Source organism: Stegastes partitus, unplaced genomic scaffold (assembly GCF_000690725.1).
Source record: "Stegastes partitus isolate 25-593 unplaced genomic scaffold, Stegastes_partitus-1.0.2 Scaffold162, whole genome shotgun sequence".
Classification (NCBI taxonomy): domain Eukaryota; kingdom Metazoa; phylum Chordata; class Actinopteri; family Pomacentridae; genus Stegastes; species Stegastes partitus.
The window spans coordinates 534,383-552,920 of record NW_007577893.1 but is presented as its reverse complement, the minus strand read 5'-3'; the positions used below and the strand labels follow the sequence as shown (position 1 = coordinate 552,920).

Below are 18,538 nucleotides of genomic sequence, written 5' to 3'. Positions count from 1 at the left end.
TATCTAAGTACTTTTGTGCCTGTTCCATTTATCAAAACTTATTTATATCACAAACTTTGGAGTGAATCAATTTTGAATAATGGACTCTACATATCTACCACTTTGATGCAATGGGGATCTAATTTTAACAGAAATACTCTTACCACTGGATAAGTAATTCCAGTTGATTATAATTTGCCATTCTATAAGCTGTATGATGTAGGATTTAGAATGCTCAGCCTCAGACACTAGAATAGTTTCTATACTTGTTCTGCTGGATCTCAGTGCTGCATCTGATACAGCTGATCACAGCATCCTATGGAGAGACTGGAGCCACCCTAAACTTGTGTATATAATGTTTATCAGATAGATTCTGGTTTTGTTAATGTAGTCCCACTCACACCACAGTTAGTCATGGAGTACCACAGGATTCTGTAGGACCAATATTATTTACTTTGTACATGCTCCCCTTAGACAATGTTAGTAGGAAACACTACATCAATGTCCATTGTTATGTAGATGACACCCAGTTATATTTATCTATAAAACTAAATGAAACATGTCAGTTAGTCAAACTCCAGCCATGTCTTAAGGACATTGGTTCCTGCCCGCTGGCTCATAGGAAATTTGACGGCAACTTTAGATTGTTTAGTTCTCTGTTCTTTGCTTGCAATTGCTAAGGTCTTCCCCGTACTATGTGAAGTGCCATGAGATGACGTGTTGTGAATTGGCACTACATAAATACACACGTGGACAAAATTGTTGGTACGCCTCGGTTAATGAAAGAAAAACCCACAATGATCACAGAAATAACTTGAATCTGACAAAGTAATTATAAATAAAAATTCCATAAAAAATTACCAATGGAAATCAGATGTTGCTTTTGAACCGCAATTTAACAGAATTATTTAAAAAAAATAAACTCATGAAACAGGTGACGGAGTGATGAACAGTCGTTCTGCACTCTCAGATATTTTCTACACTTATTTCTGCAGTTACTTACTGGCTTTTAAGCTGTTAGCTAACACTATGCTAGGTTGGCATAACTACAGCGATGTTATTGCTGACATAAACAGACAGGGAGTAACTTAGCCAGGTTAGCACAACATTAGCAATACAACGTAAATGAAAAGCATGACCGACGCAACGAATCACGCGTCAGTTGTCCTGACGCATGGAAGAGAGTTAAAGTGAAACAGGAGACATGCTGAGTCATTGTTAATGTCACAACGTGGTTATGAACTTATCTGTCAGTAGCTCCGCTAAGCCCACTCCTGTGATGTAGCTTGACTGTAGCGTCCTCATGTATTACTGAGAAGATAGCGGTGAGGACTGAAAGGAGTCAAGAGCTCCAGCACAGTGGGCAGTTACACTTGGATGCAGCCTTTTCAAATGAGTGTGTAAGTCTGACATGTTGCCGGATGCATAGTTTCATAGCTTCACAGTGTGGACATACGGCTTTCGTCTTGTCGGCTTGTTTTTCTTCTTTTTCAGACTTCACCTGGAAATTGAAGTGATCCCAAATGATTTTAATGACACCGGAGCGTCTTCCCGCTCTGACTTGTTGTTGTTGTTAGCATTAGTCTCGCTAGCCATACAGACTGGGCTTATAAGGAAGCGCTGACAGGAGAATAAACAGTCCGTCACATCCTGTGGTCCACTGGAAACTCCTACTTGTTTTTAGCTCCGCAATACTGCGCAAGTGTGAGCCGGAGAAGGCCCACGGCAACTGTGAGCACCATGAGATTTAAAGTTTCACAATTCTAAAACAATTCTGTACATTGGCCATTCTTGGTCATCTTAAAATTTTCGTACTGCAGTACACGTCTGTACAGAACCGAAAGGGCCTGTACCAAATGGTTTGGTGCAAATAAATATGTGTATTTGTTACATCCCTAATAATAATAATAATAATGCTAATAATAATAATAATAATAATACATTTTAATTAAGTACAAGAGCCTTTCATGACACCCAAGGACACTTTACAAAACAAATACAATAGATATCAAATTACAGAAACAAAAGAAAACACAATAAAATAAACAAAACACCAAGGTAATCAATTAGTTTAAAAAACAGACAAAGCCATTGTGTTCAGGTGGGATGAGCAGTTGTAAACAGGTGAGTTTTGAGCTTGGATTTAAACAGGGTGAATGAATCAATGTTCCTGAGTTCCATTGGTAATGACTTCCAGAGTCGGGGAGCAGAGCGGCTGAAAGCTCTGCTCCCCATGGTGGTGAGATGCACGGAGGGGACAGACAAATGGAGAGAGGAAGAGGATCTGAGGGAGCGAGAGGGAGCATGGACATGGATAAGGTCAGACAGATAAGGAGGGGGCGAGGTGGTGAATGGCATTGAAAGTGGCAGGAACTTGAAGTCGATACGGAATTTTATGGGAAGCCAGTGGAGCTGATGAAAAACAGGAGTGATGTGGTGAATGGAGGGGGTTCTGGAGATGATACGGGCAGCTGAATTCTGGACCAGTTGGAGCTTATGGAGTGACTTGAGAGGGAGACCAAAGAGAAGGGAGTTACAGTAGTCAAGGCGCAAAGTGACAAGACTGTGGACAATGATAGTAGTTGTGTGGGTAGTGAGGGAGGGGCGGAGGCGATTAATGTTTCGTAGGCGGTAGTAAGCAGGCTGGGTGACATCATTGATATGAGATTTGAAAAACAGACTGCCGTCAAGGATGACACCTCGGCTCTTAATTAATCTTAATTAATGTGGGGAGGGGGAGACGGAGGAGTTGTCGATTTGAATAGAAAAACTGATGTGACGGGTGATGAGTAGTGAACGTAGGTATGCCGGAGTTTGACCTATGATAGTTTTATAAATGAACAAATACCAATGGGTTTGCCTGCGGGAGTGAAGAGAGGGCCAGTTAACCAGGCTGTACAGAGTGCAATGGTGAGTCGTGAAGGAGGCACCAGTGACAAAACGGATGGCAGTGTGGTAGATAGTGTCCAGTTTATGGAGGAGGGATTTGATGTGGATCTTTAAAGTATGTCACCGTAGTCAAAAATCGGAAGTACTGTCATTTTGACCAGGAGGTGTTTAGCGGATTGTGTAAATGAGGATTTATTACGATACAGAAAACCAATTCTATTTTTGACTGTAGTGAGCAGAGAGTTGATGTGGGTTTCAAAAGAGAGGCAGGGGTCAAGCCAGATACCTAAACACTTGTAGTTATTGACGAAGTCGATTATAGATCCATCCAAGGAGATGATGTTAATTAGGGACTGGATCTGTGGGAGGTTTTTATTGAAGATCATACATTTTGGGTTTTTTTGTGTTTAGTGATAACAGAAGGTCAGAGAAGGCATATTGGATGTTACTGAATGCAGTTTGCAGATTGGACAATGCATCATTGAGAGAGGGGCTAGATGTATAAACAATGGTATCGTCGGCGTACAGATGAATGTGGGCGTTGTCTACAGCATGGGTTATGTTGTTAATGTAAATGTTGAATAGTGCTGGGCCCAGTATGGAACCTTGGGGGACACCTTTGTGAAGTGGTAGTGGGGCAGAGAGAAGATCCTCCATAACTTATGGACTGTAAGCGCCCAGAACAGTAGCTACTGAACCAGGAGACACCAGGACAAGTAAACTGAACTTCATGTGAAAGATCAGTAAAACTGTCTTGTAATACTTGTTGAGGAATTAAAATTAGTGAAAGAAAACTGCAATTTTTTTTGTAGTATGACAAGATTGTTCCTGTTTTTCATAAGAATACATTCTTGTTATTAGGTGCAAGCTTTATTTTTTAGTCTTTGAAAATGTGTTTTTTCAACTAATAATCATGTATGAATTATGACTCTTGTCTGTCAAGAGTAATGTACCAGCAGTACTGTTACTATAGTCTCTGTTACTGGTTCCACCTCTCTAATGCCCTTCAACAAACAATCAGAATTCAAAAGAGATCAGGTATGTTCACCATCTAAATATTAACTCTGCTTGTGAGATATGGCCCCGAATCATTTCTGTGCATCCCTCAAATGACCACTTTGGAAATGCACCATACAGTTATCCATATTACTTGAAGTAAACATGCTGTGAGGCGGACTTTTAATCAACTACTACAGTCCCCACTCATGCAAATAAAAGCAGGCCATAGAGTCTGCATTCTGCAAGTCATCATTTAGTTAAAGGAAAGCATTCAGAAAGAAATGCATTTTATGTATGGTCAAAGTGTTGTACTATGTTGTCAGTCCTTCAAAAGGTTCCAAAAGCTGACAGACAGTAACAATAGTGCAAAACTAAAATGACTGTGAGATGAGTTACAGTGAAAGATTTGTAGGTTTTACACCATCACTTTTCTTCTCTCTGCCACCTCAGGGACCATTTTAGGATACTGCTGATATCAGGCTTTAAACAGAAAGAAGTAATTTACACTGATAGTGAGCCTGATATTTTTCCACTGCTATCGTATTGGATTTGAAGGATGGTCTTCACTTTGATGCAGAGTAACATACATGCATCATAAAACGGTCACTTTTTTTTTGTTTGTTTTGAACAAAGCAAAGTATGTGTAAGATTATAATTGAATGAGAATTCTATATTTTTCACTTATTTTCTCATATTTTAACCCGCCAAGAGAATCATCATCTTATTCAATTCAATTCAATTTTATTTGTATAGCACAGTTTACAACATATGTCATCACACAGCGTTTATATCGTAAGGTGCAAGTTACAAGTTTAAACAGAGAACCCAACAATCCAAAGCAGCCGTTGGACTTTCTCTGAGCAAGCAGTTGGCAATGATTAGAATGCCTCTGGGGCAACTGGAGAATTTGCATGTCCTGTTTGGAGAAGAACTCTCGATCCAGTTTGGGAGTACCCCAAACTGGATCAAGAGATTTTACAACGGTAGAGACTATGACAGGAGAGACATTATTCCTGCTACTCCTTATCTTTAATCACAATCTCCTTGAACTTTAATGCACTTGGTCCACTGATGTTAAAGCTTAGCTATCCCTTCACAGAAGATTTCATCCTGAGCCTCCACATACTCCTCAACAGCATGTTGACTTCACAATCACCCTGAAAACAACGACCACACAAGTTTGGGAGTTTTAGATTGGGAAACAGAAGTCAGATATTGCCAGGTCTGGTGAGCAAGGTGCATGACGCAACAGTTCAAAGCCACTTTCGACTATTTCTGTCATTGCCACCTGTGTTGTGTCCTGGAGCATGCATGCAGCATGCAAGCTCTAAACTTTTTCTTTTTTCCTTTTTCCAATGATTGCGAGCACACCGACAAACTGTTTATTAATTCAGGACTATTGAAACACTGGAATCTTGAGTTGAAAGAGAACTAATTTGCAACATGCAAGGGAAAAATAAAAATATTAGTTAGAGGATGGGGACTGTAGAAGGAAATTAAATTTTAAGCATCAGTATGCACAAAGTACCTTTAAGCAAATGTGTACTTCTGTGGTTGGTGTCAAACTGTGGAATTGTTTACAAAATGATTTAAGGGGTTGTATAAATAGCATTCAGTTCAAGTAAATGCATAAAGAAACAATAATTAGACAGTATGCAGTTGTAAGCTGAGTAGTTTATTTTACCATTAATGGAGCTTTGCGGTAGATCAGGCAGTCACAGAGCCAGTGCAAGTCACAAGCCCTTTTTCTGTCTAATCGTTCAGTACTTCAGTCAAGCCACTCAAATGGTGCCTTTTATATTACCACAACGTTCTAATACCAGGCCTCTACATATCTGCAAATTATTGCCACAGTTCATCTCCTCTTCACAGATATGTCATGCAGGTAATAAAACTCAATATCTTGGCATTTGTACTGAACTTCTGCCTTTGATCGTGTCTGGGGATTCTGATCTGTCCTCAGAGTCAGGCTGTATTCTTGTCACTAAAGTTGGCCAACGTAGTGCAGAAGCTGACAATGATGTTTCTGCCATCTCATGCATCTGTCAAAGTGCTCTGTGGTCCACTCGTATTAAATCCTGCCCCTCTGGGAAAAGCCAAATCAAAATCCAAACACCTAATCCTGCTTCAGCTCCGAAAGACCTTGCACCCTACCTTCCCTTGTCATGTCTCCTTCAGGCATCAATCCTATTCCTATCAACATTCTCCTTTCTCTGAAAACCATTGATACTTGAATTCAAGCCAAGGAAGAAAACAAGTTTGATTCTCCTTCACCCAGGCTCCTTGTCCAGGATTTCTTTAAAGTTCACAAACATGGCTCATGCCAATAAACTAATTGAAATAGCAGGTAGAGAAAGACAAATAGGAGTTTTTCCAGTTTCAAAAAGCATCATGAGTAGGATGGAGGGCAAGTCACATAAGCCACAGGACTTTCAGCCAGGAGACTAACATTCATGCCATATCAAATAATTGCTTTTTCCTTCTAGTTTAGTTACATTTTGTGACATGTCTTGTTTTCACTTAGTAGTTATTTTCATTTTCACTTGTTATTTACACACTGTGCTTCGTTAAGTTAATGCACCAAAACTCACTTACGTTTGGAAAAGATTGTGATTTTAGTTTAAAAGACACCCTTGCCATATGTTGTAAGGCAAGCTTGTCATTGCCTAAAAACAGGAGCGACCAGCAAATATTATTTGGCTGCAGAATAATGGCATCTGTTCTTGACATTAACAGACTTTTATGGGTCTATTAAAGTCCTGCATGTTGAAAAATGAAACTTAAAGGCACTCAGTACGTTCAATGTGATGCCAAGGGTTCCTGAGAAAGTGGCTGTATGTGACAAATTGGAAGCGTGAACGGGCTTAAATATCACAAATGTACTATAAAATATATTGTACTCATGCTTCATTGGGGAAGGTTCCTAATGGTCTTGTTAACCTTCTACCGTTCCAAACCCTAGGCCAAAACTCTCCACTTGTACATAAGGATATAATCTTTTTTTTTCATAGACTCTTTTAGAGTCTGTTTCTTAAGGCCCTTTCCCGGGTTCGGTTTTTAACTTTGCATGTCATCAGATTTGCTGAGTATATCCATGTTTCCGTGGGGATACCAGATGGCTCCTCTGGTAGTACGTCTTTTTATTTCATGTCGTATTTTTTTTTTCAAAATCTTAAAGTCTAAAATTTCTAATCTGGAATAATAATATCAGATCATAATTAGATAAAATTCTCTATTTATGAAAAAGACACAAAACACTGATTCAAGGCTTCATTCTGTACATTTCTGCAGCACCTTTTCTTACCATTATCTAAACAAGTCTTTTTTGCTGTCTCTAAGGGCCCCCCTCCCGAAAACCCTCATCTTCTCTGGTTGGTCAGCTGGCCCGACGAAAGTATGACAGCGTTGGTTGTGTATCATAACTCCAGATCTGAGTGTATGATTAGGACGTATTACTACCAGAAGTAGCTCTAGTGGGAAAATAATGGCAGACTATGAAGAAGGTGCTCATTTTTTGTTTGGGTCTGTGCCATACTAGTTACTAAGCAGACATTATGTCACATGCTGTTATACTAATGGAACAAAGACCTTAGTCTACAACTGAGGTGTTTCAGTCAGGGAAGGAGCAGTGTTTTCTGTAGGCGAGGATCATTTCTTTTTGACATGGAAATAGCTATTTAAACTTGTAGACCTTTTACATGCACACAAAGAAACAGCTAAATAGCACACTAAATAAAAGGGGAAAAAAAACAAAGGAATACATGTTTTGAACACAATGATAGGGTGAATTAGTTTGGCTTTCTTTCTCTTTTGTATTTATCTGCTGGCTTTATTTAGTGAAAGAAAACAGGGAAAAAAGCAAAAGAAAGAAAAAAAAAAAGGCCAAAATCGGCCTAATAAATATAAAAATGGACACAACGCGCACTGTAGTATCTACAGCCATGTGAGTATACAAATAGTTTCTGACCAATTTCCTTTTAATTGCAAGTCTACTGCTATCAGTGATATTGTGTCCACATACTTTATTCCAATGCCCGCATACTTTCTTTATTCCAGTTTTTCCCAAAGTGAATCATTCTCTAATCTGAAACACAACAGCAGCAGCCATGGTATAATTAAAGACTGTGTTGTTTGGTTGAGGACAAATGGTGGTATGAAGTCTATAATGTGAACAGCAGAAAGATGCAGTTCTTCCTGAGACTGTCTTTTATTGTATAGTAGTGTGTTGTCCCTTATGGCCTAATCAAACTTTGCAGCAGCAGCAGTTGTAATAGCAGCAGTAGCGTTCCAGGTAGTTGTATGGATGTTATGGCTCGCTGGGAAAGCTATAACACATGCTGCTGCCATCTCACTTTTGCTATTATAAAGTTGAGCCGTTAGAGGAGTCCCATTATGGTTATTGATTTGCTTGTTTGCTCCCCGCTTGGCGGAAAAACAGCTCAAAGAGAGATATTATTTCCTACCCCTTTTATAACCCATTCCCAAAAAAATGACATTGTTGAGAACAGCAAATAGGGGGTCAAGGGAAGAGGCTATGAGAATCTACTGAATAGAAACATCCAGCTTCACTGACTTTGAGTTGGCAAAGAGACGTACTTACCAATAGGAATACATAACGCGTACAATCTTGCAAGGGCCTGCTCAAGAACTGCATTCAGATCTGATTTCTGTTTGCCCTCAGTGTCCACCATCAATGCTATCTGCCCTCACTATCAAGTCACCTGTGTATATGGTGACACTGACAAGGTAAAGCTGTTTGGAGGTCGAGGCAGAATCTAATTTCCGATCACCAAGACAGAAAATCAAGCCATTATTAACCCCATAGTGAACCAGCTATGTCCACTTTACAAACTTCATTAACAGAGGTGGTGGGATCAGCGACAATCAATTCCTCCCTTAAGGTGCCTACAAGACCTGCAGCCCCACCCTTCGACCCTCTCCACATACACATGCCTACACACACATTAAACATCCATACTGCTTTTAGTTTTCAGGCTTCTCTTTGAGAATTTTGGGTTCTGGCACAATAAAATAGGTTTGTCCTTTGACATTTCCACCAAAGTTCTCTTTAAACAAGATGCCAACATGTTTAACAGTAAGAAAAAAACAAAAACAAAAAACATTTTACTTTCAGCCAGTGTGTTACATTATACACACAATGCATTCCTTGGCAACTTACACTGCTTGAACTGCAAGACGGTTGAGCAAAATGTCTGGTATTCCAGATAGCCAACCAAACAGCCAGATAGTTAAGAAGTTAGTAGTTAATCAGGAGTAGCAAACCCTTTAAAACTGTAAGTTAAACAACCGTTGATCTGGCATAATTTAGTCCCTTTGCAATATTAGCCAGGGGTGACCAACTCCACAGATTTGTCTGTTGGCTTTTATGATCATCCTGGGAAGAATTTCCATTTCAGGTACCAGCCTCCTTACTAACTAGCCTGTTCCATTTGGAAACCATATTAATTTTGAGATGCTCCACTCACTTAGGCCAGGCTTTCGTCTGCAGAAATTTATACTTAAATAAATGTCACTTAAGACCACATTTGTTGTGAAGACTACCAGTGTAAAAGTGACAAAAAGAATGTGGTTGACAATGTAAAAATATTTAAAGTACTACATGATTTTAGGTATTCAAATTATATAATTATGCACAAGGCTCCCCTTCAAGCAGTTGGGCATTTAACTTTCTAACAATGCATCATATTTTATAAGACCATTATATGTTTTCAAGGCTGTAACTACAATTGCATTAATCATGGTAGCAAAGGCACAGGTGTAACTCATATAAATGATAGCTTTGTTCAGTTGAAGTATCCCATTAGGCAATGACTGATACAAAGACTCAGCAAGAACAATACCACTATACTGAAGTGGCTACATGGAATTCAGGATTTATTTTTTTTTATTGTGCTAAATACATGTGCTCTTCCTGCTGTGAAATGTCAAAATGTCTAAAGTTAAAAAATGGCTTATAGTACACTCAAAGAAAGTAAACACCTTGAGCCTTGAGCTACACAACTGCTTATGTGATTGGGCTACAATCTCTCTGCCCTTGATCAGACGTACTTAGTTACTTCCCACAGCTGTCAGCATACTGTATGTCTGTCTGACTGACTCAAGACTTTTATTTTCACTGGTTGCTTCATCCCTGGATATTTGAACAGAAATGACTCTTAGAGACAATAAAAGAGTTTGTATTCTGAAATATTTGACATTGTTATCTGTGGATTTCCCAAATAATATGGCTGATTGCTTGTTTGTAATCTAGCACATGCATTTACCATATGACACCATACAGCAGGTCTTGGGTGGCCTGAATGTTAAATACAGTGAACTAGCACTCCAGTGCTGGGATCCAGGCCAAACTGGTCCCAGTGTGTCTGTTGGATGGAGCTCTGAGAGACCTGGCAGCCTGTTTTCAGGCTGGCACACGCCCTGACCTCTGGCATATGGTACATGTACCAAGCCTGCTGGCTTATTTGACACCCGCTGACCTGAACTGCAACAATAGCAAGGTTTGTATAAGGTTTCCTTCCTGAGTAACAAGAAAATAATGTATTCTGCTGTCTCATAATTTCTGACTTTACAATCTACAAATACCAACAATACTTAAGTGTTCAGAGGCAAAAGCTGCAATCTGCTAATCCACATTCGTGTAGGTTATAGTTGAAATCATTTGTATTTAATGTAATTGTCAGCTTTAGAAAAACTGAAATTAATTAAAAGACAAAAGTACACTGAAAGAAGATCATGTTTACCGAGTTTATAATAACGAATGTGTATTTTAATATCTATACATATCTCAACATCTAGTGAATGTATTGGGTCAGTATTTTGTACTAAAATTCAGCGTCAGGATAAAGCCTATTGATTTTAGTGCTAGTTTTCCTTTTGTTCCACCATGAAACTGACTTTTGAAGTTTAACTTCAACTGTCTTGATAATTTGGTGAGTGTCTGACTTGTTCTGAACCCTAACCCTTGTAATGTCATGGCATCATTAGGTCAATAATACAATTCTGTGCAATACTTTTTCTGTAACCAAATACCTAAAAAATAAATAATTCCATTAACCTCAGTTAATGCTCACACACTATCATTTTATCAATCAATCAATCAACCAATCAACCAATCAATCAATCAATCAAGCAAGCAAGCAATCAAGCAATCAAAAACTAAGAGAAGAAACAATCGGTATAAATCACAAAAACATGCATGAATATAATATATATATATATATCAGCAAAGGCAGATGAAGTGTTGGTGGTCTTACCAGTGCTGTCATCATAAACCACAGTGACCGTCTTCCACTTGAAGAAGTGGACCAGGTCCAGGATAGCCCGGCTCAGGGAGGAGAAGTCTGGATAGAGGCTTACGTAGAAGACATCTCTGTTGTCAGATACCTGGTGCTTCCACTTGGTCTGGATGTGCGGGACCCCCAAGGCATTGCAAATGGACTGGACTGCATTGGCTGAGGAACTGTGTGAGGGACCGAATATAGCTGCCACCCCAAGAGAAAGCTGGTCACAAGCTAGAGAGGGGAAAAATTTAAGTAGTTAGCATACGTCTCCCACAATACTGCCAATCATAAATTAATGGTTCTATACAGCTAAACTATATTCTCATTTCTTAGATTTCAGTTATATTTTATTCCGGAAGGGTAACTGAATGACATAGTAGACCCACAGAAGACCAAAAAATTTGTATGAGGATATTGCTTTTGGTGTTGATGGTGGCATAGATTTTTCACTGAACTATTTTTAGTTTAAGTTTTATTTTCAGGGCCGCCACTATAGCTCAACTAGTTGAGCTAGCGGCCCATGTACAGGGGCTATAGTCCGCAACGCAGTGGCCATGGGTTGGAAGCCCGCTTGTGGCTCTTTATTGCAAGTCCTTCCCCCATTCTTCTCCCCCACTTTCCTGTCTCTCTCTCAACTGTCTGATACAATAAAGGCCAAAAAAATAAATTAATTAATAAGTTTTATTTTCAGTGACTGTTTGGTTAGGTTTAGGTACCAAAAACACTTGAATAAATTGAGGTATATACCAAGCCTCTCAGAGGTTACGTCAATAGAAAATTATTTTAAACCAACAACATGTTTGTTAGACCTCATCCCAACTAGACCGTTCAAGGAAATAGTTCCTTTAATTATTACTGCAGTAATAAATATCCTCAACTTCTGTATATTAACAGGCTATGTACCATAGGCTTTTAAAGTAGCTATAATAAAACCACTGCTCAAAAAGCCTACTTCCATATCCAACCTCCCTTTTATTTCTAAAATTCTTGAAAAAGCTGTTGCAAGACAATTATGTGATTTTCTACAAAGAAATTAACACTAACACATTAGCACTAAATTGGTTTACATCATAGTTATCAGACAGATTCCAGTTTGTTCATGTTAATCATGGTTCTTCCGCCCGCAGCAGAGTTAGTTATGGAGTTCCACAGGGTTCTGTGTTAGGACCAATATTATTTATTTTGTACATGCTCCCATTAGGCAATATTATTAGGAAGCACTGCATAAATTTCCATTGTTATGCAGATGACACCCAGCTATATTTATCTATGAAGCCAAATGATACCAATTAGTTTGTCAAACTCTAGGAATGTCTGAAGGACATAAAGGCCTGAATGACCTGTAATGTCCTTCAGTTAAATCCAGAAAAAAACTGAGGTTATTGTATTTGGCTCTAAACACCTCAGCAACACAGTATCGAACCAGATAACTACTCTAGATGGCATTGCCTTGGCCTCCAGTTCTATTGTAAAGAACATTGGAGTTATTTTTGACCAGGACGTTATTCAATACACATATAAAACAAGTTTGTAGGACGGCCTTCTTTCATCTACATAATAACATAAGATATGCCTCGATTTATCTCACAGTGGAGAAATTCAGTGTTGTCAGCAGCAGTACACAGAGATACACACATACTAGTAAGAAAAAATTACAGAAGAAATCGTGCAAACATAAGTATAAAAATACACATATAAAAAGAATAATGCAAGCATAGAATACAAAAATGAGGATATATAGAAAAGATATACAGTCGTGACTCGATAATCTGACGCTAAATGTAAAACTCTCTTTTATGTCGGATAGCAAGGCTGTCAGATTGTCAAGACGGAGGTCGAGATAGAATACCACCACAACCATGGCGATTAGGTTGTAAATGTGCTGGCTCCGGTTGGACAACTACTTTGTAGGATATGAATAGACACAGCTGCCCAAAAGACAGAACTTTCCAGCTCACATTCACATGCTGTGGGACACAGGACTTTCCTGCAGGTCATAAGTGTGTGTAGATCAGCTTTGCAGACTTGGCTGGAGCCAGGGTCTGACAACTTCGTTGCAGAGCCTAGAAAGTTGTATATCAACGGATCACACCACCAGAGCTTCAAAGGGACACTCAAGGAGAGCCTGACTAACCAAATGGCTATGTGGAGAACAGACATCTGGGTGATCTTTATGGCTCTCCCCTCCTCCCTAAGGAATGCAGCGTGAACAATGGGGAGAAAACACCAGTGGACTTTAATGTGCTTTAATATCATATGTTAGTTTAAGTGTTGTTAAATGCTAAAGTTAGGGCTGGTCCAAATAGCAATTTCTGATCTCCGGACATTCGGTCCCAATTAATGACGAATATCCCGAATATTCGGGGGTGCCGTGTGGTGAGGCTCCGACGGGCTGGAGGGGACGTGACACACAGTCCGCATTCGGCTACTGAGACCAGTTTTGTTTGGGTTATCGGTGACGGCTCTGTTTTCGCGGCAGCAGGGATATTCAGAGATCAAGTTTGATATCCCAATTCCAGCACAGCGAACGAATCGTCGGCTATTTGGGTCCAGCCCTAGTTAAAGTATATCATATCCTGATAAATGCCCCAAAGCTTAATTACAGTTGGATAAGTCCTTCTTTAATTTATCAGCTTGTTACATAATCATATATCCTAGTACTGAATTATCTTGGTAACCATGACAGATAAATATATCATGTTTAGATTCTTTGTGATCCCCTAAATCTGATGTATTTATTTGCAGCAGGTTTAGCTTTGTATAATTATAAGTACATATAGTTCTAAAGTAACATTGTTACTTTCAGAACAAAACTCGACCCTCGGTACGACCCCTCTGTGATACAGGGGCGTTGTATCTAGCAGCCCCTCTGGGAGGGGAGCTCTTTGTGATTGGTCAGTAGTTTTACTATTAAAAGACATTTCACCTGAAAGACCATGGATTTTCTACCGGGGATTTTCTACCAGTCACAGAATCTCCCACTTTGGTCTCTATTTGTTACCAACTTCAACTGCCACACTCTGATCCAACTGAAGCTGAAGGACACGTCTGCCCCCAACTCCAGACGTCGTTGTACCCGCCAAGGAAACTGCAAGTATCGAGCTTCTACCTCTAAACGGGTGTTTCATAATTACAATTGGCCTTCAAACAAATATTCCCAAATTTAACAGTTATGTGCTGCTTTGGGTGACAAGACTTTTAAGTCTCCAAGCCACCACTCTGTTCCACATTCGGTTTCTCACTCTCATATTCTCAATCAGCATTTTCATCATTGTTTGTATTTTATATTTTATGTTGTTGTTATTTGTTTGTTTGTTTTAGTTAGTAATAAATGTTGTGTGTGTGTATACAGTTGTTTCCTGTGTTTTCTATAGCTTATTTCATTTACATATCCGATCTGTATAGTTACCTGAGCTCGAAGTTAATTCCCTAACATTATAAAACACTCTTGACTGATCACCAAGAATAAACAATTTATTAGAATTATTGTGCTGACTCTGAGATTATATCGCTGGACAAATAATTCAAAGGTTGGTTTTAATAATTTCAATTAATGAAATCATTTGTTTCATGGTGGAAACACTTGTTATTAACAATAATAATAATTTCCTACCCTACAACTTTAAATGAAAAAAAAAGTAAAATCGCAAGATATGCTCCACCATTATCATCCGTGTTCACTTCCACAAACACTGAGCACGCTCGCTGCGTGTGACGTCACTGTGTCCTCTTCTGCACATGCTGGACACTTTTGCGTCATGTGAAGTACACACAGCAGATCACAAGTCACATTTAATTGGAAATGTGAACGGAATCGGATTTCACAAAAAAAATCAGAATTGAGCATTAAGTCCTGCAGTCTGAACGTAGCCAATCTGTGGGCTTGTTCAGTCAGATAATACTCTGTTATCCTTATTTGTGACATAAAATGTCATGTCGGAGTTGGAATCCCAGGCTGTTGGTATGTTAAGGCTGTTTATTATGGGTTCCGTTTGTTTTTAAAAAAAAACCTGTCGGATAGCAAGGTTGTCAGATTGTTAAGGGCTGGATTATCAAGTCACGACTGTATATATAATAAAGTAAAAACAATAATAGTAATATTGTAAAAATCAGGAATATCCTGTTCACCGATCCCCCTGATGTATGGTATGGTCACCATGTCCATGTTATGATTGATTTTTGGGATCATCTGATATTTTCTTCCAATCACAATTGACTGAAGTGAAGAACTCAGAGGGAGAAACAATAAACAGTGATGTACTTGATGAGAGTTTGATCACGACTGCTGATCATGCTTTGGATGTTTATAAATCAAGGTAGAAACACAGAAACATAACATGGACATGGTGACCATACCATACATCAGGGGGATCAGTGAGCGCATACAGAGGACATTGAAAAAACACAAAATCAGTGTAATAGTAAAACCACACTCAAAACTTCGTCAGCTTCTAGTACACCCAAAAGACGAAATACACACGGACCAAAAATGCAACGTCATATATGAAATCCCATGCCAAAGATGTGGAAAAACATACATAGGAGAGGCAGGGAGAAGCTTCCACACAAGAAAAAACAAACATAAAAAAGAATGCGAAAAGGAAACATCAGGACGACTCACAAGATCACAAAAAGAAAAAGCAGAACAGGCGAACCTAAAATCAGCCATATCAGACCACTGCAAAAGAAACAACCACATCATAGACTGAGACAAAAACAAAAATCATCCCATCGGAGGGCAACAAATTTAAACACTGGATCAAGGAGGCCATAGAAGTCAAGAGGCGAGCCAAAGACACCATGAACCGTGATGAGGGGGCATTCATGCTGTCCCACACATGGGACACTCTCCTGCAGAGACCACTGGGCGGCAGGAGGCGTGGCCCGTCAGGCAAATCTGACAGATTGCCAGGCGGGTCACACCTCCAGCAAACCACTCGCTGATAAAGACACGTCACCACAGACGTCAGTAACTTTTCTGAGGAAGACTGAAGTGACAGTCAAAACATGTCAAAGGTGAAAACAGCTGCTATCTAAAAAAATACTCATTGTCTGACAAAAAAAGAAACCTCAGAGTCGACAAAATGAACCTAATCATGCTCAAGACCATATTTAGTGCCGTATTAGCTTCACTTTATTGCCTCCCTGTAAAATCCAGGATAGAATTTAAAATCCTACTTCTCACACATAAAACTCTTAATGACCAGCTCCATTTTACCTTAAAAACCGTATTGTTTCATATCATCCTAACAGAGCCCTTCGCTCTCAGACTGCAGGTCTACTTGTGGTTCCCAGAGGTCCCAGAAGTAGAATGGGAGGCAGAGCCTTCAGTTATCAGCTCCTCTGTTGTGGAATCAGCTCCCAGTTTGGGTCTGTGAGGCAGACACCCTCTCTACTTTTAAGGTTAGGTTTAAAACTTTCCTCTTTGATAAAGCTTATAGTTAGAACTGCTCAGGATCACCTGAACTGTCCCTTAGTTATGCTGCTGTAGCTTTAGACTGCCGGGGGATTCTAATGATGTACTGAGCTCCTCTCCTCTCCTCTCCTCTCCTCTCCTCTCCTCTCCTCTCCTCTCTCTTCCTTCCATACAGTTTTAACCACCATTACATATCCCTAACTCTCTCTTACCCTTGAGGTCCTGTGTTGGTTCTCTCTGCGAACATCTCTGGATCCGGAGCTTCACATCTCTGATTTGTAGCCGCTGGCCTCACCAAGCCCCAAAATATTTATATTTATTGTTCTGTTCTATTGCTTGCTCTCCATCTGCTGTCTTGCTGTCCCCACCCCCTCATTCCCACTCTCAACCAACCGGTCGAGGCAGATGGTCGCCTTTCCTGAGCCTGGTTCTGTCGGGTTAAAATATAACCCGTTCAAATAAAGCTTCCCTCCATTTTCTGGATTACCGAATGGAAACTATCCACCCCATATCAAGTGACAGTTATACAATGAATTTCAAAGATATGTTACTTAGAAATGTATCTGTGACACAAGCAAACAGAATCTGGGGGAAAATTCATTAGCGTCACAGCGTAATTAAAAATGCAGTTTAGTTGTACAGAAACGTAGGTCTGCCTACAAGGATGTAGTATGTTCATAATGACCTGTGTTTCATCATCAACCACTGGTCCATGGTTGGGGATCTGATCCCTTAAGTAGAGTTAGTCAAAACTGCAAGAGGCTGCAGGAGACTACTAAATGTAGGTATAACTTGCACCCTTTCTTGATGTTGGCAATAAAGGCATTTCGTGTATGTAACTGCCTGTTAATATTGGGGTTGGCCATAAAATGATGTGGTAATTAAATCTGCTAGACATGCTATTATATCACTAAATGTTGATTTGCCACTGAAAAGCACATGCATGCATCTTCCCCTGTTTGACTGATATTTGTTAATATTTGAATCATTTAGTTAGGACATTGCTGGACCTTTTATTGTTAAGTTGTATATTTGTAAGCTCCTTTTCAAGACCTGTAACCTCACAAGAATCAATGGCAATGGAATGTACTGAGAGAAGGGCAAACACATGCTAAATGATTGACAAATGTAATAAAACCAGGAATAAAAGGTCTCTAAGAATGTACTGTATTAGCCAAGACTGACAGACAAAACAAACAAATGCAAACGTGCATTTATTTATGGCAAAAATACTGTGTTGAGTTTTACTTCTCTCTTTACTGTTTCAGCATGAGGATGCCCTTTGCATTAACCAGTTTCATTAAAAAAATAAGTCCTGACTCTGACTCCATCCAGCACCACTGAAATGAACTGGGATCAAATTTCTACATATTTTTTACCACTAATTTCATAAAGATGTATATCTCACATATGCATATATTGTACAGTATTTAGATATCAACTGGTATCAATTACACAACCTGGAGTATGTTACATTTCAATAAAATAATGCTAAAGGTGTGGCTGAGATAACTTTGAGCCTGCTCTTGTTAAACTGCATTTGGGTGACACATCATACACATACAAACAGCTGCACATCTTTGTATTAGCTTGACTGTGCACCCTAATTACCTTATTTGATATAAGGGAGTTGGGTAAATCACTAAGACAGGATATAATGGCCCGTAATTGATAAGAGACTTGAAATGTCAGCCTGATGCACACACAAAACTGATAGATTATAGCACTTTATTGGCTGTCTCGAGGGGCCAAACAGGTCTTTGAATTACTGCCGCTGAGTCATTACCTGGAACCAATCAATTCTCTCTGTTTACATTTGAAGTGCTCAGCCATTTCTCCCTCGTCTGATTATAATTGTCACAATCTAAGCCACTGCAAATCGCAAGCCTGGGGACTCTTTTTGCAATGCAAAACAGCTATGGCATAGCATATGTGCATATGTACACACTTAAAA

The 18,538-nt window shown here is 39.4% G+C and overlaps 1 protein-coding gene across 1 annotated transcript in view; it reads right to left on the bottom strand.

Annotated features, from left to right (window-relative positions):
* The window catches only part of LOC103355655 (glutamate receptor ionotropic, kainate 2), a gene marked incomplete at its 3' end in the record, with an annotated part of 249,412 nt that overhangs the window by 155,048 nt on the left and 75,826 nt on the right, over positions 1-18,538 (bottom strand). The window contains exon 3 of the mRNA XM_008279524.1: positions 11,142-11,399. Within this exon, the coding sequence (XP_008277746.1) occupies positions 11,142-11,399 (258 nt within the window). The remainder of the gene's footprint in view (positions 1-11,141; positions 11,400-18,538) is intronic.